Source organism: Myotis davidii, unplaced genomic scaffold, assembly GCF_000327345.1.
Source record: "Myotis davidii unplaced genomic scaffold, ASM32734v1 scaffold168, whole genome shotgun sequence".
NCBI lineage: Eukaryota > Metazoa > Chordata > Mammalia > Chiroptera > Vespertilionidae > Myotis > Myotis davidii.
Window position 1 is genome coordinate 7,815,560 of NW_006383016.1, and position 14,401 is coordinate 7,829,960.

The window sequence follows — 14,401 nt, forward strand, 5'->3', positions numbered from 1 at the left end:
ATGGCTCGGAGCAGGGCTTGGGCGGGGCGGGCCCCTGGGGATCTACAGGGCGGGGCGGAGCGAACAGTTATGGCTGCTCTCAGTTCCATCCCTAGGGACTCTGCCTCACAGAGTCCCAGCAACCGCTGCAAACCTCGGAGAGAAAGCTGCCCTCGAGTTCCGACTGAGGCCAGACAGTCCTGCTTCTCCCGTTTGAGTCTGCGTCCCTAGCGACTCGCCCGGATCTGGGGCTCAGAGTCTGATGCTCCCTCCCAATTGTAAACAAACAACCTCCCCTCCGCGCCGCGCAGCCAGCCTCGCTCCGCGCGCATCCCACACCTGAGAATTTCACTTCAGCACTGCGCCTCCTCTGAGTCTGGATATGATATTCTCTTTACTCCTAGTTGTAGAATTTCCACTCAGCCAGCCCTCCTGTGGTTCTGGATGTTGTCCGTTCCCTTTTTCAGACTTAATTTGAATTGGTTGTTTAAGGCAGCAATCTCCGGCGTTAACCTATGCCGCCATCTTCGGTTCTCCCACTATCACTTTCAATATAAAGAGAAGGCCAAGGACATAGAGGGAGAGCCCTAGATATAAAGATGTGTGCTTATCTGTCCACTATCACTGCCTTCACGACAAAAGCACTTAGGGCTTCCCCCCGACCCGGAACCCCTCCTCCCACTTTTATTTTTTTGCCTACTTGAAACCTTGTGTAGACTCTCAATGACTCAGCTTTAGAAGAATGGCCAAATACGAGAAACACTTAGTATTAAAAAAAAAATAAGACATAAACTTAAGCTCCTTAAACTCAATAGTAATTATCCTTAGAATATAAATCTCATCTCTCTCTACCAAGAAAGGAGTTTCATCAGTCTTACACAAGAAGACTTGATAGCACTGCATGTCTGGGACACATCGAGTACACCTTGCCGAGCCCCTGCATTTGTTTCTGTGCAATGAGTTTCCTTTTCCCACTCTGCATGCCCTTTTACTCATCTTCTAATAAAGCACCATGAAAGAATCAGTTCTTGAGGGCCCAGGTTTACCTCTTTCTGTCTTCACAGGGCATGGCCCAAATTCTTCATGGTGGAGAGTTGTATGCTCTCCATACACAAAAATGACCTTCCAGGAGAGAAGGAAAAAGTGGGAAGAGCAGGAAGGGAGAAAGATGGGGCTATTTTAGTCAAAGGAGTAAATTTAATTAATCTGGATCCAAATGGTGATGCAAGTCCTACATGTGTCATGGTCTTTGCCTGTCCTTTCTAAGGTCAGTTTCTGACAGAAACATAGACATAAAAATATGTTTTTACCAGCTCTGAAGCCAGACCACTCAGGAATTACTAGCTGTGGCTTTTTCATAAATCAGGGCATTTCTTATATATTTTTAAATGTTTTAGTTTCTTCCTCTGTAAAATGGCGATCATAGCAACATTACGTATCTTGGAGTGTTGTTATAAAAATTTCAAAAGTAAATGTAATGTGCTTACTATAGATTATATGCATTTATTAAATGCTTGCTGCTCTTGCTACACTCTATTAGTTGGTCCAAATATTTCATTTTAGGATGAGGACAGGATAGATCAATTTTTTAAAACAGGTATTTTGTGTATATATACCTGTTTAGAGGATTAGAATAAAAGTTCCCTTCTTCCTAGTGTAATTTCCAATATACCACTCACTATGTCCTCTTATTCCTCCCCATTCTTTTCTTGATTGTCATATGGAAGTAGAAGGAGTAATCACATCTAGAATTGGAGGGGGCAATTGTGGCTTTGGTTGCGAGTAAGAAGTTACATAACATTTGCTTCTCCAATGCCGGAGCCATCAGCAGATCAGCTGGGAGTGCTCTCCTTTCCACCAGTGGGGATTCATTCACATACACCCCTGTCAGGCTGTTAGGAAACCAGTGTCTCTGTCCCGTGTGGAAGGTGGCTCCAGGGCTGCCCCTAGAGCAGTGGTTCTCAACCTTCCTAATGCCGCGACCCTTTACTACAGTTCCTCATGTTGTGGTGACCCCCAATTTCATCGTGACAAATTGAACATAATTAAAGCATAGTGATTAATCACAAAACAATATGTAATTATATATGTATTTTCCGATGATCTTAGGCAAGCCCTGTGAAAGGGCCGTTCGACCCCCAAAAGGGTCGCGATCCACAGGTTGAGAACCACTGCCCTAGAGACACAGCTGTGGCCAGTGTAAGGCTTTTTAGTTTCTAAACTTCTGAACCTTTGTGTGATCTATTCTATTGGGAACAAGAGTTGATTGCAACTGACTTTCTTCTCACCCAACACCCACACACCACCTCTGGAGATGGTCATGCAATGAGCAACAGCAGCAGGCACACTGGCAAGATGAAGCCACGGGACTCTCGCACAACCTTGAGCTATTACGATGGCCTGGCACTCACTAGTTATTTAGTCTGGTACTCAATGACTTACTCTTCAAGTGCCTGCTGTGGTGTCTTTTCTGAATTGCTGATCTCATTTTGCACCCTAGTGCCAAATGGTCCCCCTGAGACTACTGAGTAAAACAACAGGCAAAGTTTCCATAACCATCACAATCCTTAGTGAAATGTGGCTCTTAATGTAGACAACCTTCCTGGAACCATCCCAAGTAGTCTGACACCCCTCTCTTTTCTTTAGGCACCTCATGTGCCTGTTAGTTACTGAAATTAGCTACATTTAATAAATGATTCCCTCTGCTGGCTACTGGGACAATAAAGTAATTTTCAGGACTCTGATGTATGCCTAATTTAGATAATTACACTAAAACAGGAAGGAAATATTGTGCATAAGGGCAGTGCTGTGGGAAGAAATCTCTGACTAGAAATAACAACATCTGAGAAAACTGTTTATAGTAGATCCAGAAAACTGCAAATAAATGAACAGAGCTGGCAACTCTTTTTGACTCTGAGATAAGCGATGCTAAATGAGCTGACTGGATTTTATATAGTGCACAGACATGCTGTCCTACAGCGGGCGCATCACCAGAAGGATGAGTTCTTGGGAGAACACAATAATGCTGGGGGAAAACAAAAGGCTGCAGAGAAAGAGGAAGACCAAATATGAGATGGATGACTCCATAAAGAAGCCACAGGCGTGGGTCCACAGGAGCTGAGCAGGGCTGTGGAGGACAAGACATTTTGGGCATCATTCATTCATGGGGTCGCCAGGAGTGGGAGCTGACTGACTGGCACATAACACACACACAGAGATATGTGCTCTGAAACCCAGATCAGACAGACTTGTCAAAATATTCTACACTGTTCAAGTTAAGTAAGGGCCGGCCACATAAATTAAATCCCCAGCACACTATCTTGGCCTCACTATCTGGTCTCTCTGGGCTTACCCTTCTTTTGTCATCACTAGCTCCAACTACCCTTTTGGCTTTCTAATTTCTGTCTTATTCAAAATTTTATATCATAGGAGTATCAAAGGTAATTTCCACAAATTGTTCCAAAAGAAACATTATTTCATACTTTATACGGTAGCAAATTTCCTTACTTTACAGTGTTAAAAATATGCTTTTGAAAAGGTAATCGATAACAATAGATGTGATATATTCCCAGTCACCAACAGAAATTTTTCCTGTTTTATTCCTTCTTTTTATCTTAAGCAACATGAACAGTATTTTTTTCTGTACGTGAAAATCTTTTATTAGATGTTTATGGAAATACTCATAAATGAAAATTTTGCTATTTTTCCCAAATATCATTAGCTGTGCTACTACGTTATTAGCCTGTATATGAGCTTGGCTAGCTAGACTGCCTCCCTGGTAAGCAGAAGTCTGGGAGATTCCTTCCATTGACATAAGTGAGCTCCCAAAATCTATGGATGCATGCATTTTGTTAACAGTGCTCATTATTATAGTTTTCATCTGTAAATTAGTTTGAAGCATTTAAAAGCTAGATAGCTACATGTTATTATCAAGGCAGATCTAGAGTTCCTTAACTCCAGTAAGAGCAATATGCTATGCACGCATTCCATTTGTTATAATCCAGAGCTCTTTCCGGGCACATGAAAAACTTCAGACTATCTAACATTGGCAAACTTTGTTGAGTGCTTATTACTAAATGTCACTCTTTAGGTTGAAAAATGGACTGTCTTATTTAATCTTCACAAACCTATGAAATAGCCCCATTTGTGTTTGAGAAAATTCAGTTCCACTAAGGTAAAATAAGTTGCTCAAGGTCACACACACACAAAGAGGCAGAGCCAACTGTTGAACCTAGAAAGTTACATTCCACAGCCTGCTTTTTTAAACTACTACCCAAACACTACTATTATGCACAATGAATACTGTTCCCCCACTCGCCAAATAGCAACAAATATAGTACAACAGGGACTTATGGAAACATCTTGAATATAAACCCAGGCACCAAACTTTTCAAATAAAAGGAAAAAAAAATAGATGGACTATATAGAACTTAAATACATTTTAAATTAGGTCACTTGATTTTTTAAAAGAGAATAATCATTTAATAACTGAAAGTCAAAAAATACTTTTTTGAGCCTGGACAATGAGTGAGGTGATGTTTTAGCCCCTGGATATATAATCATTACAGTTTATATGTTAAAAGATGATTCTTAGTCACACAGCTATGGTCCATATGCTTACTAATGCACTGACCTACCCTATATAATAAAAGGCTAATATGCAAATAGTCCCCACAGGCAGGAGTTTGACCAACTGGGAGTTAGATGTGTGCTGACCACCAGGGGGCGGTGTGAACCATGGCGGGCGTCAGTGATGTGGCGCTGGCAGTGGGTGCAGTGGAGGCGCTGACAGCCCTGATGGGGCCAGATGAGAGCAGGACCGCTGCGGCATGGTGGAGCAGGTGGGTGGGCAGTGCCAGGCCAAGGTGGGTGCAAGCAGGGGCCCCAATTGCCCCACTGGTTGCCCCATAGATCGGCCTTGATCGCAGGCCAAGCCTAGGGACCCTACCCTTGCATGAATTTTGTGCACTGGACCTCTAGTGATTTAATATATTATTATTTGTCTGACTCTCCCTTGTATTGGTTTGATTTGTAAAAGTGGAAACCAATTATTTTAGTTAGTGAGATCATTACAATAAAGAGTCAGATACTACGGTCATTGAGATTTCAGCCAAGGAAGTACAATTTTTGTCTGAGCTAACAGCAAATGCACATTTAGGGAATCCACTATCTAAAATCTCTCCCTGATAATGTTCTGCCTGTTTGTTTGTTTAAATTGTTATTTTAATTTTTACTTTCTTGGGATTTCATTAAGTCATTGCAAGCCTGGAAAGAAAATAGAAAATGGAAATCTAAGCTACAATTTTAGTTATGGTTTTTGACTGGTATTTTTAAAACAACATTCAAAAAGTAAATTACTATATTTCTTTAAATCTAAGATATCATCAAATAAGCACAAAATAACTATGACCATTTTTAATATACCATTATAAAAATAAAAAGAACATTGTTTATCCAACAATGAAATGTCATCAAATGTAAGAAGCATCCCAATTCAGATTTGTTAGAATAGGAAAAAGTGCATTGTAGCATCAAGGAAATTCAGGACACATTGTGCTCTCCTGTTGCAGCTGGCATCTTCCCTCGGGGCAAACACTGCTTATGTATTTTCTTTTCAAAAGCAATGTTGATCTGGCCCCAGTTAGGGTACAGTTATAGTAATTTTGCTCTTCAAAGTTAAGTAGTAGTCATCGTAGCCTAAGGATTGTTTCATGACATCAGTAACTAAGCACGGCAGATGGAAAATATTCTTCTACAATTTGGTATCTGAGTTGTCATGTGATGTAAGGAAACGGGCAATTGAGTGAGAAAATGAAGGTAGGGTACTAGTAAAATGTGGAGCACTCATTGAATACATCTTTTGGCTGTCATTTCAAAATCAAATCATTCCCAAATCTAAGCTTTGTTACTTTTTTATACACTCACATTTCCCCCTTAATTAGCTATGCTGCTTCTTTATGTTGGCCATTGGATGTATGCAAGGTAACTATGCTGCATAAATATATTTATGTTTATAAATATAAATGTCCTGCAAATCCACATCCTCCTGTCTTTGCAGGGCCTCCTCCTTGCTTCTAAGTAGAAAAAAGCTGGTATGTGAACATTTTGAGCCGAAGACTAAGTCCCTGACCGGTTCTTCTGTAGAATGCTCCATGACAAATAGCAAGTAGGATCGGCAAACTGGTAAATTCTCATATATATTTGGAAAGCTCTGTTGATACTTTTGACTTGGAAAATTTCATTCAGATAAGTAATTTATTATTGAGAAAATTTTCCTTTTATTTTCTGCACTTTAGAATATACTTCTACAGTAATTAAGAACTCACCAGGCCAGCATGGCTCAGGGTTGAATGTCAGCTTATGAACCAGCTGGTCACTATTAGATTCCCAGTCAAGGCATACGCCCCAGTTCCAGGCTTGGTCCCCAGAATCATTGATCGGTGTGCAGGATGCAGCCAATCAATGATTCTCTCTCATCACTGATGTTTCTATCTCTGTCTCCTCTCCCTTCCTCTCTAAAATCAATAAAAATATATTTTAAAAATAAAAAAATAACGCTAACACTGCCAGGATGAAATCAATGTTTCTTTAAGGTCAAGAAAACAGTCTTCAAGAGGCTGAGTGGCATTCCGTTGTCATGCCAAGAGCCCATGCCAGGAGGGTCACGGTCTACTGCATTATCAGACTGTGCTTTCAACTCAGGGGATGATGCCCGCCATAGTCACTGATAGTAGCCAATCAAATTGGCTTTGAGTAGAAAATCATCTTTTCAATTTAAATTTAATGCCCAAAGTATTCTTGAAGACACCTTAAAATAACAATTTTTTAATCTATCTGTCACATGACTTCTAGCCCATTTCCCCTCTTAATGTTTGGATTAGATGGGAAGAATATTAATTAGTACAAACAAAATGCTGACAATTTTAATGGGAAAGAAGGGGTGTGGTATGCAGAGTATAAAATGGTCAAGAGCAGAAGAAAGACTCGAGGTGTGGGTGATTGTGTTTGTGAGAGATAAGGGATACAGGCTATAGTTTGAGGAACAGTTAAGGAAGATAGAGGCATTCCTTCCTTCTTTAGCTACCTCCCTTATATCTTCAAGGGCTCCATACTGAAAAAGAAACAGAAGCCCAACCTGACTTAAACAGCCAGCAGGAGGTAACACCCAGGCAAGAGAAAACCTGTGAAGTGATGTTCATTTCAACATCATTTACAATAGTGAAAACCTGAAAACAATGATCCATTAATAGGGGGACAGATAAAATACCTAATAGTATCCATCCTTTGTGGCCTAATATATAGAAAGTAGAAGGATATATAAATATTTCTGAGTGTATGTCAAAACAAAGATATTAAGAGCAAAACAAGCAAATTCCATAAACTGTATGTACAGAATAATAATTTAATACTGACCTTGTGCTACATTTGGTAAATTTGAAATCACACTCTCAAAAATAAATATAATACTGTATGGTGTGAGAGTGTGTGTGTGTGTGTGTGTGTGTGTACTGGAAATAACACAAATTATGACATTGTTTAGGAGGGGAAGGACTTAGGGGCAGTGATTTTTATTTCTTTTATAAACAAAAGACTTGGAGTAAATATAATGAAAGTACCTAGCTGTTGCCAGTTCTAAATGGTAGAGATCATGAAGTTTGTTAGTACATCCATCCATCATTAGTGGCTGAAACAGACCAGCATAGCTTCATTTGTTTAACAAGGTTTATTTCTTGGCACCTATTTGTTGACTGGTTTAGCACTTAAACTTCTTAGCGATTTATTTTCAGAGGATCAGCTCACCTAGGAATTGGTGTTACTAGCAGTACTAGTAACTTGCAGCTAAGTAGGAATTCAATTGTACATGTATCTGGCCCACAGCGGTGCTCTCTACCCGTCAGACATTCACAGGGATAAAGGGAATAAGAGAATCACTAAAGAAGATAAACCATTCTATCATGGAGAAGATGCTAATGCAAGACTCTAAGATGTGTTATTTGATATTTTCCCCAACTATTAGCTATTCTTTACTTGTCAAAATCCCAATTGTGTATTTGCTGAGGGAAATGGTTTCCATCTCAAGAACTGTAAACTACTTCATGTTTATTAAAGAAACATGTTTTGTAATGAGATGTTGCTATCATTTTACAATGACTTTTGCTTATTTCAATGAAAATATTTATTCACATGATAAAAAACAATTTGCACATATAAATTCACTACCTGCAGCCAATGAAAGTGCAGAATACGTAAATGTGTTGAAAAGGAAGAAAAATATATTTTTTGTAAGATAAATTTGAACTAAAAACCTTTATTATATTTTTTAAAGATAACACACTAAAGCTAGGGCGTGCTGCAATATGGTGAATCAATTTTATTGTTTGAACATGGCACTCAGTTGTCATGCCAACCTTCTTAAACTGTAACTGGAAGGTAATCAGATGGAAATGAGAGTATTTTAAAAGAGAAACTGATAACTTCAAGGTAAATTTTGAGGTGGGGCTTCTGGTAGGACACAAAGAGACTTATTCCTTTCCTCTTGGGCCTTCATCCTGGTGGTTAATGGCAAGAACACCCTAGATTTCAAACATTTAATTCAGATAATTTATTTTAAACTTTATCAGAAACAAAACTGGATATTTTTGTTGTAGTTTCAAAGAGAACAGATAATATGTATAGAAATGAGAAAAGAGAGAGAAAAAAATAGTACTAGCCAAGAACCAACTTTAATGTTAAACCACCTCTATATTTGGGCTGAAACTTATGTCATAGTCTCAACCAATTCTTTAAAACAATTTTAGGTAGCTAATTAGATGTTTAAAAACAAAGACATTAGTTGTTTTGACTTTATTTATCCTTTCCTTTCTGCATATCAAACAAAATTATTTAAAAATATTTAATGTGCTAAGACAATAACATTTTAGCGTCTCTGACATGATCACAAAACCACTCTTTAAAGTCCTTGAACATTCTGCTTGGGTCAAGGGAGAGGTTTTATATCAGAATGGAAAAACGTTAGGAGAGGAATTCGCTTCTACAATTTCCACCTGCTTTTAGGTGAAGCCCATTTCTAGTTTCATTTTGGGAAGATGACTTCTGGGATGGGACAATGAAGGCCCAATATTAATGGTCTGTGCAGAACACTCAGACCAAAGCAGCATAAATGCATCTGCCAGGTGTTAGAAATTGAACAAAGAGACCCAGGGGTGAGCTATTTGGGGAATAAGGATACAGCTGTCCAGTAATGCTAACCTCTGCCCAGTTAATGTGGCAGCATCTCTAGAAAACACAGCTGGCAAACTCAGGCCTGCAGGAGATGACATATACAAACAGTTGCCCAGATGTTATGCTCTGTTCTTTTTTTCTTTAAGTATCAAAGGGCTAGTGAGTGTCTATCACAGACTGTGGTAAGTGTCTTAGCAACAAAATGGCCTCTGCAGTGTGCATCCAAGTTCCCTATTCTCACTCATTTTAGGAAACGTTTTCTCTTCAGTGAAAAAATCCAGTAAAAGTCTTGTCATTTCATCTAATTACAAATTCAGGATAAGCACTTTGGTTTTGCACCAATTATTTCAGATGATAATATAAGTTAGGTTTCTCATCTATAAAATACGTGAACTGTTTTTAGATACCCTTGACTACAATCTCCTTGGGTTCTAAGATTTCCTCTCCTCATTGTTTATTTTTTCCTTATTAATTGCAGGTACTCAAGAAGGGGCCAGTTATTAAATCACTTAAAATGTATGTCTGTTTTTCTTAGTAAAATATCACCTAGTAAGGATGTATATAGCCTGTTGATTAGAAAACACATAGAAGGGAAGAATTAGGTAAGGAGGGGTGGGAAGCTTGGGAGATTATAGACAATCTTATCCTGGCATAGAAAGCAATGACCAATGTTTTCCAAAATGGATAAAGACACACAACATAAGGAAGGTCTTGATACACTGTACTGAAAGTAACAAGAAGTAAAAAAAAAAAAAAAAGTGGTTCTTATGTCTATAACCAAAAGGAATCATGCTGCTATTACTTGGTATTCTACCTTCCAAGATGACATTTGATATTTTGAACTTGACTTGGCAAAAACAACAACAACAACAACAAAACCATAATGAACAAACAAGCAAGCAAACAAAAAGGTTAGTTCCTTCTAGTTAATTGTGAGAAGTGGACTTGCTACCACTTGCTTCCTTGGCAGGGAGAAAAACCCAAATACATATATTCCTCTGATATTTCTCACTCCTGAGGGAGTTTCTTGGATTTAATAATAAGGAGCGCCTTTTCTGGATTTCCATCATTGTTCCATGTGCTTTCTGTTGTTTGGGTTTACCTCAATTTGGGGTACAAGCTCTTATTTTTCCTTTATTTAGACTAAACTATTCACCAATCTTGACTCAAAGGAGGTTTAACTCTAGTGGAAAGACTAACGTTTGAGTGAAATTCCAGGAAGAAAATTAAAGGGTTATAAAGGCATTTGACTTTACTAAATACCTTTCTATTAAACTGTACAAAAATTGTGAATTATGTTTTGTCTGTGCTTGTGGAGTTGCTTCTTTTAATATGTTTTCAATAGACAATAAGACACTAAGAACCCTGGGTAGCGAATAGATGTTAAAAATAGCTACTACCTAACAATGTTACTGGAACAATTAGAGTGCAGAAAACTCTCTCACATGAGATGCCAACTGAAAACAAAGGTTGGCACGATGCTGGTTCTTTGGTTCCTGTCCAATTAATAAAACATGCTCTATCCAAATTCATCCTTCTCACTTAACACTATTTGGATTATTTGTTTGTTTTCATTTCCCCCCAACCCACTAAAATAACCCACGATGATGGATCTTATTCTCTGTGTAATTTTTATTTTTCCTTCTATTCTTAATAGCTATCCAGAGTGCTAGCAAACATTTGTATGCATGGACTATGCATATGTCTTGCTTTCTCACTCAGAGAACAAGGAAATAATTCTTCAAGAAAGACTCTTTCTAGCCAAATTACATTGTCACATCAATCAAAGACAATAAAACACAAAATTCATTTGTTCATTTGGTAGCTAGTTGCTAACGAAACACAGCCAAAAAATTAATCTTTGCAACACAACAGAAGATCCTGAGCATTGCCCGTAGGCATGAACAGAGTTTGTGAGCTCTGGGAACCACACTTCAATTCAAAACCAAAGTGCATAGCATTATTGGGAAATAGCTTTTTTTCTTTTCTTTTTTTTAACTCCCATATACAATGGAATAAAAACAGTTACTTCTATTCTCGTTGTAAAAAGTCCAGTAGCTTTTCTAGGCTCATGACCTTTCAGGCCATTCAACATATTTTAAACAGAAGCTCTATCGCTTCTGTCTTTACATGGTAACACGGGACTCCTGAAAAGCATAAAGGTTCTGAATTGTCCCCCCAAATCCCCCAAAGGAATCAAATTAACTTTGTTTTTCTTAAAGGCCAATTTCCACAAAGAGTTGAATCTGACAGAGCAGTAAACACCATCTGAAACATTTTCAACGGTCTCAGGTCTCACCTAACTTTATTAGACATGCAAAGGGTGCTACTTTAAAGACCTAGAAGATGTTATTACATCACAGCGTTTCATGAGGCCCTGAAGGATCTACTTACATTTTGCTGTCACTTTGTACCCCCCCAGGGGAGGGGCGTGGCCTTCCAGTGCATCAAATCCAGCGGAAACTAGGACCATGTCTGGATCAAACTCTTTGGCCACAGGCATCACTAGAGTCCTGCGCAGTAAAAAGGCAACCAGTTACACATGGGAACGGCGGATACCTTTAAAAATTGTGCAGTGAAAAAGACTTGGCACAATCTCAAGAACTTCCCAAGAATAAAGAAAGCGGGAAAGGAAAAGGCTATTTGAAACGGATCAAAAGCTTATCATTTCCTTAATACCGAATCAGTTATTTTAGCATCCCAATTTGTCTTTTTTTCTCTTTCATCTTTGTTTCTCCAAATTAAAAAAAAAGAAAATGCTTTGCAGGTACATTCTCAAGCCCATCGTTTCACATGCACATCTGTGGCTGCTTTATCCCACTGCCTGCCTATAAAACACTGCTTCTTCCAGGGGAGTGACTAATGTTTCATGGAGGAAAGCTGAAGCGTCAGTGAAAACCCGGCTTGCGCCAGTTAATGAGAACTTGGTGTAAATTTGAACTATAAATTTCTTTTGGGGGAAAATGTTGCTTTTCCAACTAAAAGAAAACATTTTTAAATATTTGTCATGGTAGGGGGTGACTCTTGCAAAGGAAAAACATGAAATTCCTTTAATAGAATCCAGACCATAATGCTAAGTAGTCCAAGGTCAGAGACACCAGGCATGTGGCAGTCTCAGCCATGACAGCTGGCCCCACTTCTTCAGCCTTCACACTCACCTCTTCAGCCTCCTCAGGCCTCCCCAAACCCTTTCTCCTCAGTGCTGGGTTTGAGAGAGAATGCTTAATGAATGCAACTGGGCTTTATAAAACATAAACGTTTTCTAAATGCAGGTTTCAAGACCAATGGACCATCCACAGAATTCAAATTTTCAAAACAATTTAATGAAATGGGAAAACTGGGGAGCACAGGAAATTTAAAAAGTAGTAATGTCTCTATTGTGTTTGGGAGAAACGACTAAACCAAATATTAAAATAATTATTCTCGAGTAGTGATATAATTGAGTTATTTTAAATTTTTTATATTTGCAAATTTCTAATAATATCAGGTTGATAGTTTAAATGTTTTGCATATAAACAGAAGGTGAAGTTACAAAATAAAAACTACTTATTTGAAACTTACCTAGGTGGAGACATAAATGAATAAAATGTTTTTCATAACTCCACTGCTATTATCCTATATAATAAAAGCTTAATATGCTAAGTATCTGGTTGGTCATCTGTTCAACCAATCAAAGCATAATATGCTAATGAATGCTAAGGCCGCTCAACCGCTCGCTATGACATGCACTGACCACCAGGGGGCAGACAACCAGTTACTATGACCCGCACTGACCATCAGGGGGCAGACGTTCCAACCAGTAGGAGCATCTGCTGCTGGGGTCCAGCTGATCAGGACTGAGCGAGACAAGCCAGACACGCCCTGGAGCACTCCCGTGGTCCCTCCTCAGCTGGCCAACCTCCCGCGTCATTCCCGGCCCCAATCGGCCTGGCCTGTGCCCTCTCACTATCCGGAACCCCTCAGGGGATGTTGGAGAGCCGGTTTTGACCTGATCCCACAGGCCAGGCAGAGGGGCCCCACTGCTGCACAAATTTGTGCACAGGCCTCTAATGGAAATATAAAAGCTCAGTCCTTCAAACTCATAGATGTGCACGTAAGTGACTTCTGTGGAAGTCCTTCCAACAATTGGAAAGCACTTATATCTGAATTGGCCCATCAGTGAAACTAAGTCAAAATATAATTCTGCTTCCTATTCATTCTTCCATAAAATTGAAAATCTCTAATATAACTACACTATCAGGAGCAGTTTCACCAATTCTTTTCCTTCCTAAAAATACCAACTCTTACATTACAATTTTCATGAAAGTATCATATATTATTAATTCCCTACTTTTCATATGAGTGAAATAGCCATGTGATGTATGTTGGGATATCAGATATTGGAATAAGTTGTCTCAAACAATCAAGAATGTTTTTATCTAGGTACTTTATCTATTTAATTCAATTAATCCTATGTGTTCCCTTAGATAACATACAATACTCTTAGGAAAATATGAGTAGATGAATGAACAAGATTGCCCATCCATCACATGCATCATAGCAACTCATTTTCCATCTCCTTTCCCTCTGTTTAGAAGTTTTCTCCCCTCCTCTTCTTATCTCCCCAATCAATCTACACTTGGAAGAGTGATTGAATGGTAAACATCCTCAAGTTAGAGCTCAATTATTACCTTCTCCACAAAGGATCCGCTCTGCATATGGTTATAATATATATATGCATTATTGAAGGACAAAAACAGGAAATAGGAGACAAAGATTGCCAATGTAATTTTAGAATATTGAAAACACAGTACTGATCTACAAAAGGAAAAACTAAAACATGAATGTGTCTACACATTTGGGAGTATAATTGGGAAAAACAAAGTAATTTTTCTTAAATAGAACAAATCCTCAAAAGCATTCATTCACAATTTTTATTTATTTATTTTGTAAATATGGTTTCATTGATTTCAGAGAGGAAGAGAGAGGGAGAGAGAGATAGAAACATCAATGATGAAAATCATTGATCAGCTGCCTTCTGCATGCCCCCTACTGGGGATCAGCCCACAAACCAGGCGTGTACCCTGACTGGGAACTGAACCATGACCTCCTGGTTCATAGGTCGATGCTCCACAGAGCCACATGCCGGCCTGGCAGGCTGCTAATTTTAAAGATGCAGTGAGACCTTCCTGTACCCCTGCCCTGTGGCTGGGGCCCCCCC

At 38.9% G+C, this 14,401-nt stretch overlaps 1 protein-coding gene across 1 annotated transcript in view; it reads right to left on the reverse strand.

The window, feature by feature from the left end:
* Positions 1–14,401, reverse strand: part of HDAC9 (histone deacetylase 9) — a 455,800-nt gene that overhangs the window by 105,911 nt on the left and 335,488 nt on the right. Inside the window, exon 22 of the mRNA XM_015558167.1 lies at positions 11,596–11,714. Within this exon, the coding sequence (XP_015413653.1) occupies positions 11,596–11,714 (119 nt within the window). The remainder of the gene's footprint in view (positions 1–11,595; positions 11,715–14,401) is intronic.